Source organism: Canis lupus, chromosome 3, assembly GCF_048164855.1.
Source record: "Canis lupus baileyi chromosome 3, mCanLup2.hap1, whole genome shotgun sequence".
NCBI lineage: Eukaryota > Metazoa > Chordata > Mammalia > Carnivora > Canidae > Canis > Canis lupus.
The window spans coordinates 15437914-15462724 of NC_132840.1; the positions used below are offsets into that span (position 1 = coordinate 15437914).

Below are 24811 nucleotides of genomic sequence, written 5' to 3' on the forward strand. Positions count from 1 at the left end.
TTGCCTGTAGGCTCCGCGTGTCTTTTTGCTAGGTGGGATCTGCGCCCTGCTAGCACAGAGGAAACATGCGCAGACGGCTGCTCAGAAAACGAGCCAATTTAACCTCCCAGCAACAGTGAATGCAGGTGTCAAATCCTCTGAACTCACCAGCACTGCATTTGTACGTTCTTTCCTCTTCCCTTTTTTTTTTTTTTTTTTTTTTACAAGGACCAACCTCAGAATTCTTTTCCCTTCCGAAGAAGCGGGGCAGAAACCGCTTTGCAAACCCGCGAAGAGCCTGGCCCTAAGCCCCGCCCGGCGGCCGCAGGCCCCGCCCCCGTTCCCGCCCCAGGCCCCAGGCCCCGCCCCCGCCCGCCCCAGGCCGCGGCTGCTCTGCGCATGCCCACCGGCTGAGCGCTTCCGAGGCGTCTCCATCCGAAAGCAAACTTTTGCCTGCGGGATGTCCGGACCTAGTCGGTCCCCGGAGCCGGCCAGGTAAAACCTCCCCCGCCCTGGGCACGCGGAGCGCCGGAGCGCCGTGCGGGGCCTCTCTGCCGGGGCCTCCTGCCGAGCGCACCTGCCCCCGCGGAGCCCGGCTCGGAGCGCCCGCCTACCTGGCCGGCCGGGCCCGGCGCCTTGGCACCTCCCCGCGCGAGGCGGGCGGGCCTCGGCCCGTGGGCTCGCCTCCAGCCTCCCGGGTTCGCGCCCGTTCCCCACGGGCAGAGCGCTGCCGCCTGCCCAGAGGCCGGCCCTCTTCATCCCAGGGCCGCTGCGGACCCTGACGCCGGGAAGCATGGGCGCGCCCCGGCAGCTCAGGGTTCGGGCCCCCGTGGTGACCGTGGGTCTCGGTTACCTAACCTGACCCGCCTGGGCCCCGAGCAAGGCCTCGTCTGGCGGGACCGTCGCGAGGCTGGGAAGAGAAGCGTGGAAAGTGCACCGGGGGAGCGCATGCAGGGCGCCTGCTGCGGGGGGGCCGTGTGGGGTCCTTCCAGGGACCAGCCCCAAACGTGGACAGACGCACTCTCGCCACTGCTGCCGCCCCTGGTTGGTTCTGGGAGAGCCTCTAAAGCCGAGGTTGGTCCGGGGCGGGGGTCCTCCGGCGGCCTGCGTGCCTGGGATGCACTCCCCCCAGAACGCCCTCCAGGGCCACCTAATGCTGGAGACATTTATGGCGGTAGTTGCCGTTGCACTGGGCGCTGGCCGGGTGCCAGCCACGGTATATGCCATCAGTGTCACTCCCGGCTCACAAATATCTTCAAGCATGTCACAGATGCGGAAAGCAAGGCTTGGGGAGGTCATTCCTAAACACTTGAAAACCACTGCTGCCTTGACTTACATACCTCATTTTGCCCACGATGTAAAAACTGCCTTTCCCAGCGGAAAGTTAAAACCAAACGGTTAGTTTCTAGGCCTGGCATAACAAACTACCACAAGCTTGATGGCTTAAAACAACGGAAATTTATCTCCCAATGTTCTGAAGGCTGGACATCCGAAATTTCCTGCCTCTTGCAACTTCTGATGGATCTTAACGTTCCTGAGCTTGTGGCAACATCACTCCAATCTCTGTGTCTTCACCTTGCCCTCTTCCCTATGTGTGTGTCTACGACCTCTCCTTTTTACAAGGTTGCTAATCACTGGATTTAGAGCCCACCCTAACTCCAGGATGATTTCATCTCAAGATCCATAACTACATCTGCAAAGATACTATTTCCAAATAAAGTCACATTCTGAGCCTTCTGGGTGACATGAATTTGGGGAGACACTATTTAAACTACTACACAAACCAGCCACAAAAGACACCAGTCGAAAGGACCGAAACATTCAGGGTCATGAACTCAAGGCACCCAGTGTTTGTTATAAATCCAGATACTTTGCACATTGTCCTCAAAGTGGGTTACCCTGGCCCACAGGATCAGCATCACTATTGCTTGGGAGTTTGATGCTAACTTCCAGGCCCCACCCCAAACTTCCTGAGTCACAGTTTTGGGGTGGGCCCAGCCCTCTGGGTGAATCTGCTGCCACTAAAGTTTGGGAACCACTGTTACAAGGCAACTGAAGACGAAAGGGTTTGATAATATAAGAGAAAGTCCTTAACCTGACAGTTGTGTAACCTTACAATGACTTGTTTACCGACACTGCCTTACTGGAATATAATTAAGAATTCAACATTTAACTAGGGCATTGTTGAAAGAATATTTTACCATAATTTCTATTTAAGTTTCAAAGTGAACTTGTGTACTAAACTGTATTCTTAGTTTTTTATTTTTTTTATTTTTTTGCTCATCTTATCTTGCCAACAGTCATGTGATTTGTGTGTTGTTATTTCTGCTGTGTTCCTGGAAAATACAATGAGAGTCAGAAATGGTAAGCTCCAAGATACACAATGAAACAGAAACATAGGACTAGGAGCTTTTTATCATAACTCTGGTTACTAAAATATTTGGTTTGTTTCCATTTTAGACACAGTTTGATGGATGAAGCTAAGGCTCGCTTAAAAAAGCATGATGTTGGGACCAAATATTCTCACTTGTCGTCTAACAAATTTTCTGTCCTTTTACCATTGTTGGTAAAAGAAGGAAAACTCTACCTGTTGTTCACCCTCCGGTCAGAGAAGGTAGGTGACAAAAAGTTCCAGGACATTTGAAAACCCCACAACAATTTGTCACTTGCACACATTTTGAGACCATGCATTCTCAAATGGACTTTCAAGATTTGTGATGTTCAGGGGTACAAGAAGCCACAGGATAACAAGGCATTTTTTGGAGAAGTTTTTTTAAAAAATAAGTAATTTAGCTAGCAAGTAATTTGAAATACTTTTAGACCAGGGTTTCTTAATCTTGGTGCTATTGGCATTTGGGCTGGATAATTTTTTTTATTGTGTGAGCTATTCTGTGCATAATGAGATGTTTAGCATCACCCTGGGCTTTACCCACTAGGTGCCAGTAATACACACACACACACACACACACACACCCCTTGTGACAACCACAGGGGTCTCCAGATATCCCTGTCCTGGCAGGGGTGGGGGATGGGTACAACTGCTGCCACCAACAGCCACTGTTTTAGACTCCCACCCAGGTTATAATATGAAAATTCTAGAGCACAGAAATTAACAGCCTAGGCCCTGAAGCTGGCTGCCTGTGTTTGAACGCAGGCTCACTCCTTGCCAGCTCTGTGATTTTGTTCTAATTATTTGCCCTCTCTGTGCTGCAGTCTCCTTACCTGCAAAATGCAGACAAAACGCTAGCACTTGCTTCATAAGGCTACTATGAAGATTTTCCAGGGAAACAAATGCAAAGCAACTAAACTGGCCCCAGCACATGGCAAGGATGCAGTAAGCTTCAGCCGCCATCACTATTGCTGTTGGCAGACATGGCCTGAGGTTTTCAGATAAACTATTCTAACTTTAAAGAAATGTTGGGCTGGGAATGGAGCTTCCCTGGGTACACCCCTGGATATAGTCATTCTCCTTTGCTGTTGGGGTGCTTCTGAGGAAAAGTTGGGGAAGCAGTAACTTCAGAGTTATCCAAGTACAAAAAATGAAACTGGGCCATACAGCATGGCTTCAAAGCAGAACAATGAATAGTATCCTCTCAGGGGGGAAAAGAAAGCTGAGGAATCAGCTGAAGTTTTCTGGGTTTGAGATCAGACTCGTGTGAATTCTTTTGGGTCTGGGTCAGGTAACAATCACATAAACACAGGAGGTAAGAAAGTCCAGATTCCAACAGGAGATACCTAGCTGGGAGCCAGGGGACCTGGGTCTGTTCTCAGTTTTGCCAAAGAGCAGAGGAGAAGCACTTCAATATATTTTTCGAACCATCAGACAAATAATAATGTAGACAGTTGAGGCAAGACCAAAATGGATCTCAGGTTACTACTTCATCCAGAGAGCTTTGCCTGTTGATTATTATGCGAGAATCATCTTACACCATAAACTCTGGTGTGCAAAGATCACGTTTAAAAAAAAAAGTATTAAAAAATTTTTTAAAATTAATTAATTAAAAGTATTTAAATCTAATTAGATCTGATTCTACCCCTGTCTCATTCTAGGGGCAAGAAATTCCCTCCCAGGCTTTACTGGAGCTGCACAGCTCCCTGGAGTCGCACAAGTAGAGAAGGGGAAGGGGTGCCTGTCCCCAGTCCCTCCTGCTTTAGCATGGGCTCTCCTACCAACTCTGGAACCTAGAACAAAGTTTTTAATCTCTATGAGTCTCTGTTTTCTCATTCCTAAAATGGGATTGAAAACAGTGCCTAATGTTATGAAGGTAAAGAATCCTCCTCTCCTCTCCTCTCCTCTCCTCTCCTCTCCTCTCCTCTCCTCTCCTCTCCTCTCCTCTCCTCTCCTCTCCTCTCCTCTCCTCTCCCCTCCCCTCCCCTCCCCTCCTCTCTCCTCCCCTCCTCTCCCCCATTCTACTTGTCTTTCCTTTCCTCCCTCTCCCCCCAGCTTGCTAGGGCTTGAAACAGGCAAAAGAAAATGCAAGAACAAAACATAGATTTAAGTTTTGGGAAATTAGGGATCCCTGGGTGGCGCAGCGGTTTAGCGCCTGCCTTTGGCCCAGGGCGCGATCCTAGAGACCTGGGATCGAATCCCACATCGGACTCCTGGTGCATGGAGCCTGCTTCTCCCTCTGCCTGTGTCTCTGCCTCTCTCTCTCTCTGTCTCTGTGTGACTATCATAAATAAATAAAAATTAAAAAAAAAAAGTTTTGGGAAATTAGCCTACAACCTTACTGGCTTCTAAATAGATTTCCATAAAGGTTTTATTTAATAAAAATTTTTATGCCGTTAAAAAGAAAGATTAAAAACGTCTGTACTTAAGGCCCTTTTTGGCACTGACAGTTATGAATAATCATTTTTATGAATGTGTCTATTTTCTTCAAAACAGCATAGCATTTTCTTAATAGTATTTGAAATAGCCATCCCATCAGGTCTGTATTTCTGTCGAGCCTGCTGACTCCCCATAGGTGCCTTCTGCCACGAATGCTCTGGTGCTCCATGTGCTACAATAGAATACTTTTTTTCAGAGGTGATGTAACAGTAGGTTTGTTTCTTAAAAATTTGGGTAGTCAGTAGTCGAGATTGTAGAAACCTATCCCTCAACCTTGTTTTCACCAACTCTCGTAACTGTAATTGATGTGAAGATGTGTGTGATTCCTACGTCCTGTAGCAATTCCTGCAGTGTTCTTGATACATTAGCAGAGAGTTACTTTAAAATGTTATCTTTTGTTTTTTTAAAAAAGCTTGCTTAAATGGGACTTTAAATTCTAGAGCACTACAGAATTTATAACAGCATCTAGTTTATTCTTACATAGATATATTGGCCCTGGTGCTAAAAATGCCAGTGAGATCTCTTGATTTAGCTTCTAAACATCAAGAACTGACCTTACAAGGTCTCATTAATAAATATTTCACATTGGCCAGACCCTGTGCCATGAACTTCAGCCATCAGCCTATGTGACTGGCTCTGTGACCTTGGGAGATATACAGGGACATTACCCCTGTGTCATCCCATTGAGAAGAGGCCCACCTGGACTCCTGCTGAGCCTGAGGCCTTATGGCAATTCAATAGAAAGGATGGTGGGCACCAGGCAGGAGTGAAGTCAATAAAGTTGGGTTATATTTGTTGTAACCCAACCCAAAGATGGAGGATGCTACAAATGGAGCCACAGTTCTTCTAAAGTCAGGAAGGCATGGAATCAAGAGTGGAGATGGAAGGGGCAGTGTAGGGAGAAGAGACTTCTGTTCCCTTGCATGCATGCACAGAGATACAGAGGTGCCGATGTGTCCATGCTAATGGCTCAAGTAGCGGTCACATTACCTGCCTTTTAGTAGGCCTTAATGCATGTATGGTATGCTGGTTAAGAGCATGGGATGGAGAGTTAAAACACTGGTGTACATTCTGGCTCTACTACATATATAACCCTTGTGTGACCCTGGTCAGGTTTTGTTTTATTTTGTTTTTTGTTTTTAACTCTTTTGAGCTTCAGTTCCCTTGTCAAAAGAGGAAATGGTAATAGTGTAACAGTAGCTTCTATATCCATCAACGGATGGATGGATAACAAATACATGATATACATGGCATAGGTAAATCCATAGAGATAGAAAGTAGGGGCAAGGAAGCGGGAGGTTGGGGAGCAAGTACAGGGTGAAGAAGATGTTCTGGAACTAGACAGTGGTAGTGGTTGTACAGCATCATGAATGTATTAAATGTCACTGAGTGGTTCACTTTAAAATGGTTCATTTTAGGGGCACCTGGGTGGCTCAGTCAGTAAAGCATCTGTCTCTTGATTTTGGCTCAAGTTGTGATCTCAGGGTCATGAGATGGAGCCCCTTGTCAGGCTTTGAGCTCAGCAGAGTCTACTTAAGATTCTCTCCTTCTCCCTCTGCTCTCCCTGTCCCCCTGCTGCTCACACTCTCTCTCTCTAAAAAATTAAACATATGGTTCATTTTATGTTATATAAATTTCACCTCAATTAAAAAATAAATGCTTTTTAAAAATAACAGCATACGGACCTGTTCTAAGGGCTAAGTGGAAAAGCTTCTTGTGAAGAAGCACGCCTGGAGCAGGGTAAGCATCCAGTAAAGGCTGTCTATTGATAACATTGCCCTTTTTATTATACTTCCTTTTGGCTCCCACCTCCCCCCCATTAAGCATAGATCTGTTTCGTGTGCTTGGTATCTTTTAGGGGCAAGTAGAAAAAAATTACAAGTGAAGGAAGTTCTCAAAGCTCATTTTTAAAGAGGATTCAAGTAAAAAATTTTTGGGGAGGGGGTGTTCTTATTCCCCCCCCTTATTACCCCTAGTGTGGGAGTGGTCTCTGGCACAAAATAGGTCAGTAAATACTTGTTGAATGAGTCAACTGGAATCCTGCATCACAGCTCTGTTCTTTCACTATCCAGCTAAGAAGGTCACCTGGAGAAGTTTGTTTCCCCGGAGGCAAGTGTGAACCTACAGATGTGGATGATGTGGCCACAGCTCTCCGGGAAGCCCAGGAAGAAGTAGGGCTACATCCTCATCAGGTGGAGGTTGTCTGCTGCCTGGTGCCGTATCTGTTTGACGTAAGTGGTAGAGTGGAACTGGATTGCTTACACTGTCATGAGCCCCTGGTGGATCCATGATTGTCAGCATTCCGTGTATGGGCAAGCATGACCCTTGACAGATGGAGCCCAGAGACAGATTCTCATGTAGACTCTGCCCCTTGTCAGTCAAGTGGCCTTGGGCAAGCCCCCTTTCCCTTTGGAGCCCCTCTTTGCCCATCCAGAAATGAAAGGTTCGAACTCCATCTCTGAAAGTGGATCTCTAGAATCCTGCAGGTGCTTCGGGATTCTTTCTTTAACATTCAATTTACACTTTTTTTTTTTTGCCAGTATACATTTTTTTTGAGAATTCAGTTGAAAAAATAATCATGCCCTTGAGCATGCTGTGTTCCAAACTTTAGCCTCTTGGAAGCCACTAGTGTCTTACCTTTGTCCTAAATATACATATTTTTATACATACCATGGAATCAAGCTTATCCATATCACATTAATAGAGAAGTACCCTGAGATCACTAGGCAAGCTGTTTAAGAACTATTACTATTTGTAACTACATTTCTGTGTGAATCAGGACTTCCTTGATTGTATACATAAAAAACAAACATGAAAGGAGTAAAATGAATTCTGGGGCTGATATACCCAGATCTTACTGCACATGAACTTTCAACTGTTGCATTAATGGACTTTAGAAGGAGTAAATGTTGTAAATTTGTACTTGGATGACAGCATTATTTTATTGGTTTAAAATTTCTAATATAAACTTGTAATGTTAGCATAGTTACAAATTTACAGAAAAGTTGCAAAGATACTATGGAGGGTTCATGTATCCCGCACCCAGTTCCTCCCATTGTCAACATCTCACATCACTGGTGTATGTTTGTTACAACTAAGAAACCAATGTTAATACACTGTTATTACCTAAACTCCAGACTTTATTTGCCTTCTACTAATTTTTCTACTAATGTCCTCTTTTCTGTCCTGGATCTCATCTAGGATACCATAGTGTTTTTGGTTGTCACGGCTCTTTAGTCTCTGGTCTGTGACAGTGTCTCAGACTTTCCTTATTCTCGTGACCTTGACACTTCTGAGGTGCACTGCTCAGGTATGTTGTAGAATGCCTCTCCATTTGGATTTACCTGATATTTTCCTCGGTTAAGCTAGGGTTATAGGTTTGGGAGAAGACTACCACAGAGGTGAAGTGCTCTAATCCCATATTGAAGGTAGGTATAAACTGTGTGCTTTATATACATTGGGCTTTCAGGTACGTTTTTATTTCAGGAGGAGAGTCCCACTGATGCATAACAATGAGAAAAACAGTGAGTCAGACCATCCTTTATGTTCCATTTGGCTTAAAGTCTCGGTGGTACAGTCTTATGACGATCAGTGATGCTGAGACATCGATCTTAATCAGGCCCATTTTGAAAACAGAAAGGTCACCACTCAAAGGAGATTTTGTTCAGAAGAAGTTAATGGCCTCTCAAATAAATGCTTCCTAAATGAGAGGGGAAAGCATGGGATTAGGACAAGAAATGTATCAATTACTTCCTAGGCAACTAAGTTTTCTAATGGGAACCCCTTCCACTCAACGTCTACAAATCCCCCAGCCTAAAGGGGGGATTTATTTTAAAACTCTATTGACAGATTGAACCCTAATGGTAAAAAAGTTCCCAAAGTGAGAGTAACTCAGTTTCCAAGGCTCCTGGGAACTACTGAGTTCTGCCTATGAGGGGTAAGAATACGACTGTCTTCACAGGAGAATGTTGGGTCTTCAGGAGATTTTGGTGGGCCAGATGCTCCTAAAGCCAGAGATTTCTAAAATGACCTCCTCTTGATATAATAATGCCAATCACATTATCAAGAAATTAGGACGAACAAAGGCTTTCAAGAAAGATGTCCTGTGTTTGGAAGTGCTGGCGAGGGTTGTTTTGTTCTTTGGGACCTTGCAAATCTTTTAAACGTAGTGTAAAACTACCATTTATTAAACACAAGCAGAATCTAACTCAGTGATTCTTACTTAGAGCTGATTTTGCCCCCGGGGTACATGGCGATGTCTGGAGGTGTTTTTGGGAGTCAGAGCTAGAGAGGGTGCTGTTGGCTGTTTCCCACCTCCTTTGTTAATCCTTCAAGGCAGGCTATGGCCTTCCAAGCCCACTCCAGGTGTCCTGCCATACATGTATGTGCTTCTCTTTGCAACAGCCTCGGGAGACATTTCTCCCTTTTCTCTTTAGAAGCCACAAACCCATACATTTCCACGCATTCTCCTTCACTTTGCCACCTCTGCAGCTTCAGCTCCTGTAAGCATTTTGGTGCCTTTCAGTGGCATTTCCTTTCCCGAGAATGTTTCTAAGTGCATGTGGCTTCTTCCAGGAGCTGGAAACATGCCTTATCCCTGCTGCCACGGCAGGAGACAGTCTCCATGGGATTTCAGCTCAGCAAGTGGTCAAAATTCAGTCTTTCCTTTGTCTTAGCATGTCTGCCGTGCACGCACCATCCTTTTTTCCTTCTAAGGCAGACACCTGTGTTTTGGGAACTATGTGTCCAGAGATTCTGGTTCATCCACAGATTTCCAAAGTCTTTCTGACTTTCTAAGCTAGAGCCGTGTTGAAAATGCCTGACTTCCCAGCAGAAACATTCAGTATAACAACATTACCTCCCTTTGTGGCTTTGATTCCCCCACCACACACACCAGTTATTTCCTTAGACTCAGACATGTGAGTCCAAGGGCCAGCACTGCCACGCTAAGTTGCTTGTCCATACCTGTGCCTAGCAGTTTGGCCCTTCCAGTAAGGGTGAGTTTGTGCTCCTAGCTCAGCCCTCAGGAAGAGCTTGAATCCGAGCTGCAGCTGAGAACTCTCCACTGCAGTATGTAAGCCATGTGCAAGGCTGATGTGTCATCTCTGAGATAATGGTGACATTTGTGTCTTCATAGCATTTAAGCACTATGCTCTAGTGTGTGGACAGCAGCCGGTGAATCCTGGTTTCTACCAAGTCTTACGTGGCCATGACCTTGAACAGGTTGCCTCAAGTCTGCTGTTAGGGCTTCTTCAAGTTCAGACATGTTGTGAAGAAGCAGGGAGAGGGTGCTGGGTACTAGACAGGGCCCCAGAAGCTGTGGGTCACTTCATGGTGATAGCAACCACAAATGCACGTTGAACGAACACTGCAGGTTCTGTTCAGAAGCCATCATATCCCTCTTACTGTGTTTCTGAAAGTTCTCACCTGCAGCTTTCCACCCTTCCTTGCTCACTGAGAGCCTGGAGGGCCTGAGAATGGTCTTGGCTGGGCAGGCCTTCACCAGTGACTGTGCTGAGGGGCATGACAGCCTAGCTCTGCACCGTGCTTTACACCTGGATGCCCCGCAGCACCCTCGCCTGGCCTCCTCCCTACCTCAGGCTTTGTCCTGGGAGCACTTCCTTAAGAAATCACTTGCATCTGAGTGTTCCCTACCTCCCAGAGACTGCTTCTGGGGAACCTGTGGCCAAAGAGGCCAAGCATTCACCCAGGGCCATGTGTTGTTCACTGATGATAGAATGCTGTTTCTGCCTCGGGGCCCCTTAGGATCCCAGATCTCCCACCCCAAGGACAGCTAAAGTCTACACTCCTGGTCCAGATACTGACTTTCACCATGAATTCAGTTAATGGTCTGACTCATTACTGCTCTTAAACATGCTTCAGCTGTCACAGCCCTGAGAATTTTCCATGGACCTCTTTATCCTGCTCTAATATCCCAGCTTCACAAGGTATCCCTGGCTTTTCCCAGCTACTTTCTCTTGGAATGCCCACCCCGCCCCTAACTCCAGATTCTTCTCACTTTCCATTTCAAGTTTATGCAGCTCTTCTCTTATGATGCAGCTCCTACACTAAACCCCAGGCCTCACCCTGGAGATTTCCCAGCAGGTCTTTCACTTAACAATACCCTGCATTCATTTGCAAGCAATTGTGGTTATAAATAGAAATCCTTCTCCACATATAAACATCTGTTATGTAAAATAGTTAATATATAATGATAAATGTAGTTTCCCATAATTGGGTATATGACACAGTTAATATTGTCACTTTTCTATTAATAAGATGGCACATCCTTATCTGTCCTGATGGGGAAAGGTGTCTATCTCATGCATTCTGAGGGCCGCAGAGTATCCTGTAGATACACTCATAACTGACCGACCCTGAATGTCCATCAGTGGAGGAGTGATAACTTTATAGTTTGGGACTATTGCAAATGATGCTTCAGTCTTGTATCTTTTCTCACTGGTAGAAATTTATCATACAGATATATTTACACAAATGCGGTTGCTAGGTCTAAGGGACCATGTTTTTATAATATTGTCAGATTGCCCTTCTGAAAGATTATACCAGTATGTTCACAAAAGATACCATTTTCAGACTTGTCTCATAGACACTGCGTCAGGTAGGGGTGAGACTACCCCCATTTCAAAGGGGATATGACGTTCACCTCTGGAGCAAATTCTTGCTCCTTCCCTACCCACCTTGTGTAATTGACTGCTTTGCACTGTTTTCTTAATCTGCGTATTTTGTTTTCTGCTTTTAGAGAGATACATTGATAACCCCGGTTGTAGGATTTATAGACCACAACTTCCAGGCCCAGCCTAATCCCGATGAAGTTAAGAGCGTGTTTTTGGTGCCTCTAGAATATTTCCTACATCCGCATGTCTACCACCAGAGCTACCTGACACATAGTGATCATCATGTTGTTATTCATTGCTTTGAGTACACAAACCCTGAAGATGGTGTCACTTACCAAGTCAAGGGAGTAACTGCAAAACTAGCCCTGTTCCTTGCCTTAATTATTTTGGGGAGAAAACCCATCTTTGAAATGGAGTTTAATCTCAATGACCTAATTTCATCCTCTGAAGAGAATTTCCTGAAACTTCATAAACATGCTACAAGCAAGTTGTGATTTGTGAGACCACCACCCAAATAACTAAGAGGATTTTGTGGGTGCTGATCCAGAAGAACAACAACAATGCAAGCTATTGGAATTTGACAGGTGCAGCTCTTTTTCCTGCAATATGAAGACCAAAAACCTTGACTTTTTCCCTACTTGCCTTGTATTAGCTGAAAGAGCAAAAAGTCTTTCAAAAGTGGAAAAATGTGTTCAAAGTGTTGCATCATTTCACCCACAACATGTCAGTATTTGTTCTACACATGTAAGGAAAGGTATCTGGCACAAAGTAGGCACTTAATAAATATTTGCTGAGAATAAAATTAAAATAAATAAATAAATAAATAAATAAATATTTGCTGAATATATGAATGACCCTGTGGCATTTATTTTATTCAAGAGAGGTAATATCTCTTTCTGTCTGTTGTTACATGTGACTAGAAACTTCTGGCTGGCCATTAGGATCTATCCACCTTTTCCTCCCTGGCAGTAGAGTCGAAGCTAAGTTCCTATCTCCCCAGGAAGAAACTGCATTACCCAGGATCCCCTGCAGTTAAATGTGTCTCTGGAACTTAATTTGGGCCAATGGGATGTGAGTAAAATTTGCTCTTGCAGGTCATCTCTTAAGTGAAGAGGTAAGCCAGCTTCCTTGGACTCTCCCTTTTCCAGGAGCTGCAACATGGATTTATCTGCAAACCAGCCTTGACCGTACAAGTGAGGACAATTCCTAGGGGGATGGCAGGACTCAAAGGTGGTAGGAGTTTGGATCTCTAAATGACTCTGGAGTAAAGCAAACTGCCACCCTGCATTGTTCACTTGGTCTTCTTATGTGAGAGAAGAATAAAATTCTGTCACTTTTCTGCCACCGTTATTTGGAGTCATTTTATTAGAGCAGAGCAACAGCTCTGCTAAATAATAAACCATAACACTTGAAAATGGCTAGATGGCTATTTACCCAAACTTGAAGTGTTGCCAGCAATTAGAATTTGGGATGATTCTGACATTTAACACATGTGTCTGTGACATGCACAAGACACCCATGGGTGTTGGTAGGTTTAGTAGTCATCATCCAGAGCAACTGAAACAAAGGAATTTAAGAGGCCCACGTGCCCACCAATTGGGAGAGACCATGTTCTCTGTCTTAAGATGATGAAAGCAGAAAAACACTGGTTTTGAGCACAAGCCCTAAGTCAAAAGTCAAAAAGACAAACGTTCTGAATTGCATGCCTTGAGATCTACCACTCTTATGTGGACATCTCCATACATCATGCCCTCTAGTTAGCAAGAATTTCTTTGTTCAATTATCGTATTAACCATCCTGCACAAGGTCAGAGAAACCAGTGCATGAAGCAACATGACCTCAAGTCCGTGGTGGCAATTTCCTATCTTACTGACAGTTACCAGAGTTTTAGAAAGCCAAACCAGTTTTAGGAAGCTTCTGGTATAGCTGAAAATGTGATTGCCTACACCAAACAAATCAATCGGCTGGCAGAAGAAAAACACCCGATATGCTGCTTTGCACCCATAAGCATGGAAATGGCACAGATCTGTCTCCAACCTTGAAAGCAGATGTTGGATAAGCTTCTCCATTAACATTCAGTAACTGGCCCTGCATGAACAGGCCTAAACTGTTTCCGAGCAATTATAGAAGCATTTGCAAATGTGTATTTACAATCTGACAGCAGTATAATTGCCTGGTAGATTGTTGACCTCTCTGGCAGTGCAGAAAGCCGCCTTTCTGAACTGTTTGTTTCTGTGAACTCCTCAGACCTGCCTGGTTTCTAAGAGGAGTTGGCTCAGCCGAAGTCTACAGTCTGAATGAACTCGTGGCCACCCAATTTAAGGGGCTAAATATTTAGCAATGGAGGTATTGCCTCCCCCACACACCCTTTTTTGATGTATTTTCTATATTTTATGTGTTTTAGGACATTTCTGTTCAGGGTTCCAGTTAAACATCCTTTGGTTAAAAGGAACAGAAGTCTAGCAAATCTGGCTCAAATGAAAGAAGTTATTGGCAGGGTACGGCTCTCAGGGAGTCTGCAAAACCACTGAACACATCAGCAATGGGGAAGGAGCAGCCTCAGCTAGCTACCTCAAAATCAAGAAGTTGTAAACCTTCTGTGTTCTATCCTGTCATTACTGTGGGAATAACCATCCGTTTGAGTTGATTGATACGGGCATAGAAAAGCAACAGAAGCTCAGTGTGTCAGTCTCCAGGTCCTTGGAGGAAGCTTCACTTAGCCTAGCTTGGGTCACCTGGCAGCTTCCCAGTAACCTGTGGATGTGGTCAAGGGTAGGGTCTGGGACCGCAAATGCACCTCTCTCCCTAAGTCCCCAGAATCAGCAGGCTGTGAGGAGGAGCATTTCTCAAGAAAGTGGGCTAGGTGAACATCCCAAAACATTTGCTGTCTCCATCTCTAAAGTCTATACCTAAATTCTGTAGACTGTGCCATCCAGCCAGCTCAGCTAGGTCCCCTTCTTTGCATCCCTGCCAGCCTCGGTAAGCAGGTGGTTAAGAGCCGTGATCCTGAGAGTCAGCATGCCAACATTTGAATCCCAGCTCCAGCATCAGCCCGTTTGGTGACCTTTAGCAAGCGACTCATTGTCTACGAGCCTCAGTTTCCTCTTCTGTAAGTGGGAGAAAAACTTTTTTAGGCTTTTGAAGGGATTGATTAAAGGAGTGAATACACCTGGCCCCTTTACTGAAAGCACAACTAAATGCTCAGATTAATGCCTAGGAAGTAGAAAGGGCTCAGTTACCTGTTAGCTGGTAGTTGTAGCATTATTATAACTGCAAGATTATATGATAACAATAATATTAAGTATTATAATTTCTCTGGTTCACACATCATCATTTCCTTATGCCAGAGATTCTTGAGCTTTCTTGGTTCACAGTGAGCACCCTTGGCATATCAGTAATTTTTTTTCACGGTACATGTAGGCCAAAAGAATAATTTTGTTTGTTGTATTGTTACATCCAAACAATTTATTTTATTTTTTAAATTTTTAAAAAAGATTTTATTTACTTATTCATTAGATACACAGAGAGAGAGAGAGGCAGAGATATAGACAGAGGGAGAAGCAGGCTCCTCACAGGGAGCCTAATGCGGTACTTGATCCCAACACCTAGAATCACACCGTGAGCCAAAGGCAGATGCCCAAACGCTGAACCACCCAGGTGTCCCACATCCAAACAATTTAGTAAGTGTTCATGTCCTACTAACTTGGTAGCCATTTGAAATTATACTATATGCTAGAAAAATACTATTTTTATTTGAATCTTATAATCACTCATTAAGGGGATACAAGCACCAGTTCAGCCCACAAGTAGATTGAAGATTCACATACAGTCTTGTGATAGGAATAAACATGTAGAAACAGAGAGAAGGGACACATGACTCAGACTTGGGACTCAGGGAAGCCATCTCAGAGGAGATAGTGGCTGAGCTGAGCCTTGCTAGATAGGGAGATGCTACTTGAGTGAATGGAGTGGTGGAGGTGATGATGGGCACAAACGTTGATTAAGCACTTGTTATATGCTGGCCTTTGAGTTTGCTTACTCATTTAACCCTCATACCAAATCTGCAGTGAGTATTAGTCTTATTCCCATTCTTAGGAAATTTTGAGGATCAGAGAAGTTAAATATTTTCCCCTGGTCACACAGTTCATAAATGAAAGAGCCCATCCAAACCCACATGTATGAATTTTGGAACCTATAATTTTTTTGCTACTTCCCACTTACTCCCAGATGAGGCTCATTTCATCAGATAGAGGCAAGAATAAAAGATTAAATTTATGTTTCCCTTGATTCCCCACATATGAAAGGGAAAACAATAAAAACTTAATAAATTGGAGGGAGAACAGAGTTTATTTTTGCCTTCATCATGTCCTCCAGCTTCTTCAGCTGGCGTTGCACACAGTGGAATGAGTAATTAGCTAGGATGATTTTAATTAAAATGGAACCTACCAATTAATAAATGAAAGTGCTGGCATACTTGCTAGTTTAACAACTCAGTGTGTGGTGCCAGCTTTCCAGTTAAAGAACTGAGATGGGGAAATATTGCTTCACCCCTCAGACAAGATGATTAAATAGAACTTGAGTCTTATGCTTGGTTCCAGTTGGCTTCTTATCTGAGACTAGCACAAGGTTTTGATATAATCACTGGAGTGATCATCACTCAGTCTAGTTGTCTTAGATGTGGTGTGTGGGTCCCTAATGGAGTCTGTGTGTATATTGCATTTAGAATTCCTGATTGCCTTCCCATCGCCACTCAGCCTCTCCCTGTGCCTTCCCACTGTTGAGCAGCACTCAGCCTCTAAGTGTCAATCCCTGGGTGCCCATGACTTCAACCACCCACGCTGCATCAGAGCATGGACACTGTTTCATTGCACTGCTTTGCTTATCTGATTAGTACATGTGTATCTTTGTGCCTATTCCAGCCATGACCCAGGAAGGGACAGATCAGCATACCATGACACCCCTCAGTTTAACTTCTCCTGGCCTGAAATGAAGCGAGGAATCAATGGCCAACCCAAAGGCAGTGTCTAATTTGATGGCCAGTAATCTATGACTTGTGTGGTCTGCTTAAAGAATTGAGCAAAATCGATTAGATTTTCCAAAGAATTTGCATTATACCAGAACATAATACTTGTTCAAGAACTACTTTGGGCCATGTGCATAATGGTGAGTAAGTCCAAAAAGTCAGAGGTTAAAGGTTAGTTAGTCAGTAATTGGTGGAAATGTGTCTTTAGGCAGTCTCGGTCCTGTCAGAGTCCACCAGATACAATTGGAAGAAGAAATATTTCCTGAAGCAATTTAAAGATCCTTTTTAAAGGGCTCATATTCAAGTCCATAAATTTTTATTTTATAGGTATAGCCTTGGTTTGATATTTCCTTGACTATAACTTTCCTCATTTTTCATTTTATATTGTCAAGCCTTTATTCCATACTTCATCACGGTTGTCAATGGCACTTCTGTTTCTCTTTTTTTCATTTCTTTCTCATGTGAAACCAAAGCTTTCTGGCCACTTTGTTCTACTTTTTTAATTCATTTGTGTTTCCTTATTAATTTGTGAACAGATTCCTCTCTGGGCTCATTTCCTCTCCTCCCACTAGCCTGGGTTTGTCTTCTAAATCTCCTCTATTCCATGGAGCCCGTAAAGCATTCTGAGAAGTTACTTAGTTTTTTTTCTGATTTTAAATCGGTATGGCCTAACATTGAACCAAATGATAAATTGAAGATAGTTTTGCCAGGGCTCCTAACCTCTTATAAACATTTATCAATCTGACTTAGCCCCCTTTTGTGAATAGTGGCCCTCAAAAGATATATCCAGGTCCTAATCCACAGCACCTGTGAATGTGACTTTATTTGGAAATAGTCTTTGTGGATGTGATTAAGGATCTTGAGATGAGACCATCCTGGATGGGTGGGCTTTATATATATGGGCCATTTGTCAGGGTGGGCCTTATCAGTGGATGCAGAGGGAGTTTTGAGACATACACAGAAACACAGGGGAGAAGGCCATGTGAAGATGAAGCAGGGGTTGGAGGAACACAGCCACAAACCCAAGGAACGTAGCAGCCACCAGAAGCTAGAAGAGACAAAGAAGGTGCCTTCCCTAGAGACTTCAGGGAGAAGTGTGACCCTGTCAACACCTTGATTTTGGACTTCCAGCCCTGAGAACTGTGAGAGAATAAATTTCTGTTGTTAAAGGCCAGCAAGTTCATGGCAATTTGTTACACCAGCTCTAGGAAACAAATACCCCCTGGTTCTGAACTCCCACACGCAATTTTGAGGAATAAGTCTCCCCTCTGCCTTAGGATTAACATGGAAACAGTCCACTGTTGACTGTCCAGGGATTGGCACACAGCCCGGACTGTTAGATTTATTTGCTCACTAATTCTCTTGGGATTAGGATCAAACAGCACCAGAGCCTGTCTGCCTGCACTCCGGAGAACATCCTTGGGGTGTTCTCATTAACTAGACTATACGTTTTAGTTAGTGGTTGCTAACTAGTCAGTGTTGCTAGACTGACTATAAGTTCCATGAAAGCAGTGACTTTGCCTTGTTGGTATTTCCAGGGCATGGCAGTGTCTGGAATGCAATACTTTCCAATGCTTCTTAGCTCGATAGCCTGGAAATCTGAGTTGCCCTTGACACTGTCCTTGCCCTTACTCCCTAGCAGACACAGTCACTCATGTTCCTAGGTCCCCATCAATGCAATGAGCTCCAGATAACTCCCAACAGCCAATTGTTACATCCTGTGCCTGAAGATTTTTCTAAATCCATAGCAGGCAGGTTGGAAGTGCCAGAAAATTAATGGCCCCTATATCAATCCTCAGTCAATGGCTAGAAGAATTTGATATATCAGTAGCCCAGCTACTTCACCTCTTAGGTGGGATAATTCTGAGGTGCAATTCTTCGTTGATGCTGAGAATAAACTAAGTTCCAGTCATCCTCTATGGTAGTTGGCTTAATACCTCACTTTTTAGTGGCTGCCTTCTTTTTTCTTGTCTCATTTCCCCACTCCTCTACCAATGAGTCCTATGTATTCCAATAAAGTACTTGAGTCTTTGTCTTAGAGTTTCTAGTAAACTCAAACTAGGATACTCCTATATCCAAACTGCCACCAAATTCCACTGAATCTACCTTCTGACTGTCTGTCAAAGCTAGTTTTTCATATCTCTACAGACATCAACTTAATTTAAGGCATTGTGGACTTCCGCGAAACATCTCTCTGGTGAACACTGCTCTGTACCATTTTCCCCTACGGCCAGAGTTGTTTTTCAGCATTCAAATATGATCATACTTTCTTTGAGACACCTTGATGACTTCCCATTGTTTTTATGAGAAAGACCAATGGAGCATATAAGCCTTGTATTCTGCTCCTGCCTACCTACTCCAGCTGTATATTGTATCAAGTGCCCCCTTCCTGCTTGTCCCACTCCTATATCATTGGTTAAATTCATGAATGCCACAGGACTCTTGTACAAGAGTCTCAGCTTCTCAGGGAAGCCTCTTCTGGCACTGTAAGTAGGTCAGTTCCCCTGGTGATCCGTTCTCTTGGTACCCTGTACTTCTCCCCCATAACTCCTATCAGAACTACATTATTACATCTCTTTGTCTGATTCCTTGATTGATGCCCCTTTCCTCCTTTAGACTCTGAGTTCTACAATAGCATGATCACGTCTCAGTTTTGGCCCATCATTGTACCCTACCATTTAGTGTAGCAGTTGGCAAAAAGTAGATGCCCAAAAGCTATTAATTAAGTGAAAGAAAACTAAATGGGCAAAGACAGCTATTCCTAATCAAATAGCCAGCTGGGTGGGCTGAGAAAAAATCCAGTCTCTTCCAAATAGAGTACTGAACAAATATCAACCTAAAAAAATTAAAAATAAAAATAAAAAAATAGCTCAGCATTGTTAGTCAACCCTATTCACAGGATAAAGGGTATAAAGTGCCTTACCACGAATGAATCAGGGAGGGGCTCCTATCTTCAGTCAGTAACTTGGTTGTTTTCCACACCTAGCTCTCCATATACTTTCCTATGAGCACTAGAGGGCAAGAATTAGATCTCTTCATCCTATCTCCAATGCATGACACATGTTTGGGCCCCCATGTGCCTGCCAATCTAGATAAACTTGACTTAAATCCCCAGTGTAATTCCAATGCAAAGCTCAACGTCCAATGTTCCGAGATTTATTCAAGGGTTTATTCAAACCCTTAAGGGCTTACGTTTCCACGTATCACCTCTGGTTCAATTTCCACCTTCAGCGAATCTTAGTTCTGTGTTCTGTATTTTTTTAAATTTTTTAAAAAAGATTTTATTTATTTATTCATGACAGACACACAGAGAGAGGCAGGGACACAGGCAGAGGGAGAAGCAGGCTCCATGCAGGGAGCCCGACGTGGGACTAGATCCTGGGTCTCCAGGATCAGGCCCTGGGCTGAAGGCAGCGCTAAACTGCTGTGCCACCCGGGCTGCCCCATGAATGTCTTTATTTAATTAGAGACAGAGCAGCATCAGCCAGGTAAGTAGATTGTAACTAACAGAGCAGAACTTAAATTTGAATATCGTGTTTTCATGTTCTTAAAAAAGATCCTGTTGGGATGCCTGGATGGCTCAGTGGTTTAGCGCCTGCCTTTGGCCCAGGGCATGATCCTGGAGTCCCAGAATCAAGTCCCACATCGGGCTCCCTGTATGGAGCCTGCTTCTTCCTCTCCCTGTGTCTCTGCCTCTCTCTGTGTTTCTCATGAATAAATAAATTAAAAGCTTAAAAATAAAAGGCCCTGTCCATTACTGCCACATCAGGTTCCAGGTTGACATGGCATTCCTCAGCACTCTGGCCCTTGCTTTCTCTCCTCTCTTCACTTACACTACCAAAGTGGCACTCATTTATTAGACTCCCTGCATCTCATGACCACCAGGACTTAGCTTCCACATCCAAAAAGCTTAGCAATAAATTTTCCTAAATAAAAATAATTCATTTAAATATGGTAAACGGATTCCAATCACACTTCTTTCTCATTCCACTGGACATTTTTTTTTTTTAATGAAATGACAGGGTCAAGTGAGGATAGTCTTATAGCAAACCCACAGGTGCTGGATTAAAAAAAAAAAAACATTTGTGCAAAACATATTTAGTGTGTAAACACATTGATCTTGTATGGAGATAGATGAGCCTGAGAAATGCTGGTGGGAATGATGATAAGATCAGAGGTAGGACCTGGAGTGAGACGCTGCTTTTGAGGAGGGGGCAGAGGGAGGAGGGAGAGGGAGAAGCAAGGGGATCAGACTGGACCATAGAGGATGGAGGTGGAAGAGAGTGGGAAAGGAAGGAGCAGTCAGCACTTGACCTTTGGAGGAGAGGTTTGAGAGGAACAACCTTGAAACACCTAGAGATAATTTTGGGTCACTAGCCAGGGACATGGGCATTGGCCCTGGCACTGCCTATTAATATGCTGTGTGACCTTGGAGACATTAATCAACCTGTCTGAACCTTAAGTTTCTCATGTATAAAGCAGATTTGAACTAGTTGCTCTCTAAACAACTTGTACTTTGAAATCTCTAATTCTGGACCTTCTCCAGCCATATTTGAGCATGTACAGGTATCTAATCACTTTTGCTTAATGTTTTACAGAGGAAAAAAATCTGAGGAAAAGAAAAGAATCGCTTTTTGTCTACTGTTTGAAGCTAGCAGCATGCAGAGAGCTCATTATGCTAAAATACCATTTGGGGAGATTAATTAAAAACTCTGACATTCAGAGCAGGGATTTGGGGGCAGGAATGTACAAGTCCAGAACTCTGGGCAGAATTAGACAGGCATCTAAACGTTGAACCTTATTAGGTATCTAGCTAGGCATTAAGAGGGGGACATTTCGAAGCCAATATTCCAAACCCAAGGGCTGGTTGGCTTTGTATGTTTTGTTTGAATTATTGCACATTTAATAGGATTTGGCTTTGGTGCCTATGCTCAACAGTCTGTTTCCTTGGCAATGCAATCCCCAGAGGGGCAAAGGCCATATGAAACACATAGGTCATTTTGCAACCTAGTGAGTAAGGCGAGTGTGTATCCCCCTTACATATACGGTAAGGAAAAGAATGAGCAGCATAGGGTAAGTACTCAATAAATAGAAGGCACTATTATTCTTACCAGAAAAAAAATCCACACTATGCTTCATATTATAATAGATGTGCAAACAAGCTATTTTTTTCCAAAAATGATTATCAGACAAAATAACTCTTCTCAGCAGTTCCATTGGCATTATCTTTGATTCTAGGTTTTTCCCCTACGTCCTTCACTTGCTTTCCACCAGCAAGTCTTGTTCATTCTGTGTCCAAGTCATACTCCAAATCCATCCAGTTCTCTGCATTTCCCCTGTTACATCTGGTTTTAGCCACCATCACCTCCCACCTGGACCCACAACAGCCTCCTAACTGGTCCTCTCTTTACACCTATTCTCACCCTTGCATCCTTCACCCAACATCCACAGTGATCTTTCAAAAACCTGAGCAAAATCATATCACTTCTTGTCTTAAGACCTTCTTGTACCTTCCAACTGTACCTATAATGAAGTTCAAGCTTGTCTCCTGGCTGACAAATTGGCACATTCTGGACCCTGCCTGCCTCTGATCCCCTCTCACCCTGGGCCACTTAGCTTCCTTCAGTACAATCTTCCTTCTCTCTTTGAAGCATAAGACGGTCATCCCTACAATAGAGGTTTTGCACCAGCTGTCTCCTCTACTTGGAATGGTCTTGCTCTGGTCTTTGCATGCCTGGTGCCAGTTTTATCATCAATTCTTGGCGTACTTGTCCTTTCAGGAGAGTCCTACCTGGTGCCATGCTCTATTATATACCCATATTTCAATTTTCTGCATTCCACTTTCAATACTGATATTTTTGTATATTTATTTACTTGTATTTTTTTCCTTTCTCTCCCACTAGAACATAAGCTCTGTGAGTATGGAAACATTTTATTAGATTTTATTTTCTGCCAGGACTCAGTAAATATATCTTGAATGCATGAATGGATTAATTTTGTTGAAAACTAGGTAGCCAAGTCATTTTGCCACAATGAATTAGGTCAGCACTACAGTGAAATCATACCAATGATCAGGTCAAAAATTTCTCAGGTATTCCAGTTTTTATTTTTATTGTATTTTGATATTGGTAATTCGTTTCACAATGGGACAATTTTATAACCATTTATGCACCTTTAGTTTTGACCATTTACACATTGTTAACAATTCTAAATGGAATTCTAACATCTTTTGCTTTCTTCTTAAAAAATGTCTAATTTACTCCAGGTAATTAGTCTGGCTTTATGTTTGTATACATTAGGAAAAAATTAGGACAACCTAGGCACCCAAACAACTTGTGAACTGTTTAAATAAATTACCATAAATTATAGAAAAGTATATATTATTTCATTTTTGTCAAATGATTTTATCCATACCTCTCTATTTAGATAGTTATTCACCAAGGTGTTTGAAATTGTCTTCTCAGGAAGAGGGTTAAGATCATGCTACCCTTTAACACAAAAACTTTGAAAGACTATAAAATATAAGGACCTGGGATGTTTGAGTAGGAGGAGAGAATTTAAAAAACAAAAAACAACCTAATCCCCAGTAGAGAAAAAGGTAAAAAATCCAAATTCTGAAATCAAGAGTTTGAATGACAGCATTCAGCTGGGGGTGGGGGTGAGGGTGGGGGTGGGGAATCAGAGAATGGTGATCCTGGCTGCATCTTTGGCAAGCATTGGCTCAGCTGACCAGGCAACACTGTGATAGTCTATGGGTGACTTTGAGACTGTCTTCTTTTTTGTTCTCTCTCCTACTCCATTCCCTGCACCCCATATCATCCCTCTACATCCCAGTATATTATCTTCACATACCCACATTACAAATTGGTCATGTATAAAACATTCAGAGAAGTTGAAAAGGTCTTCTGAATGTATGGAAGATACATATGGCTATGCATCTTCTTGGGCATCTATTTTCACCAACTAATTCTCCTGCAGCAGAGCCATGTTCCAGGACAGTGAATTGAAACTAGCCAGTAATGAATGGGGTCCAGCAACATGCAGGCATGTCAGAACCTGGTGCAGGACCCCCACTGCACATAAGTTGCCAGGAGAACCACAGAGCCCTTAGGAGAAAATCAACCTGGAAGAGAGTCTAGAATAACAGACTGAGACTGGGAAAAGAATCTGAAAGTTCTTTTGAATTTCTGAAAAGAAAAATCATGGTCCAAGATAGACAGTGGCTTCTGGTACTCCTCCTGCCACTTTGACAGTGGATATGTGTAGCCACGGGAGGAAGCACATGCCTCAGAGGGCTGAAGCTGTGAGGCCTCTGTGGGCGTTGAGGTTCTTGCCACTCCCCTGTCTTAAACAATGTTGATATAGATTTATCGCAAGACCATCCCCAAAGACTAATTCACTAAAATGGGGAAAAAAATATTTTTCAATCTTGCAAAATGTCAAGGCTACTTAATAATCACGAATGCCCTGAGCCGAAGATATGAGTTTCCATTATGGCCAGACAGAGGTAATCACTTGAGAAAAAAAATATTGTACCTAAAAATGAGTCTGAGCCTTTGCGTAGAGAAGACATTTTGCTTCTCATTCCACATATTTTTAATATAAAACCACAAGTGGGTCCTTCTGTGGGATCCACAGATATTGAAAACCTTCACTGATCAGGCAACTCTTTCCCTATGGCTTTCCCTTCTACCCACTCCTACTGGAAGTGTTTAGGTCTAAAAGGACCCAAGCAATGAACAGAATGAACAATAATGTGTATTTACAGAGGGTTCCCATGTCACACTTCTTGTTCAATTGTTCTTATGATCCAATGTGCAAGACTGGAACAGTTAGCTCCGTTGTTCAGCGTGAGCAAAGAGATTTGTGATGTCTGATGCTTGCCTAACAATACAAGGCTATTTAAGTGAGGATCACTACTGCAGAATCTGTACTCCAGTGACTTTCTTCAATCACTTGTTCTGACATTCCTGTCATAGATACCAGTATTGCTTTTCCTCTCTGGACAGCAAACTTACAGACCTTATGGATGATCCTATGGAGGTACAGGGGAAATAGAATACTATTCAGTCTTGTGTCCTGAGAACTCTAGGCAATATGAAGTCTGGAGGACCCACAGGAGAGACATTAAACAAACAAACAAAACAACAAAAACCTCAAACACTAAGCAGATGACAGAGTGGAAACTGTCTGCCAAAGAATTCTATCCTTTTCGATCTCTACTCAAGGCAATCTGACAAAATTAATTAATTTTGACCTCTAGCCAATAACACATCAGGAGATAGCTCACTGATGAACTTTTTCGTTTGGAACATAAGGTCACTGATGTTTGTAGGGCATGCAACA

At 43.3% G+C, this 24811-nt stretch overlaps 1 protein-coding gene across 3 annotated transcripts; it reads left to right on the forward strand.

Moving 5' to 3' along the window:
• The first annotated feature begins 354 nt into the window (after nt 1-354).
• Nucleotides 355-12289, forward strand: NUDT7 (nudix hydrolase 7). 3 transcript variants are annotated; one of them, XM_072819149.1, is made up of 4 exons: nt 355-474; nt 2440-2593; nt 6880-7038; nt 11568-12289. In XM_072819149.1, the coding sequence occupies exons 1-4, from the start codon at nt 440-442 to the stop codon at nt 11934-11936; spliced, it is 717 nt and encodes a 238-aa protein (XP_072675250.1). In that variant the 5' UTR covers nt 355-439; the 3' UTR covers nt 11937-12289. The 3 variants fall into 3 exon arrangements, with proteins under 3 accessions (XP_072675250.1, XP_072675255.1, XP_072675257.1); XM_072819154.1 differs by lacking the exon at nt 355-474 and adding an exon at nt 2191-2343; XM_072819156.1 differs by lacking the exons at nt 355-474; nt 2440-2593 and adding an exon at nt 4088-4244.
• Nucleotides 12290-24811: the final 12522 nt, after the last annotated feature.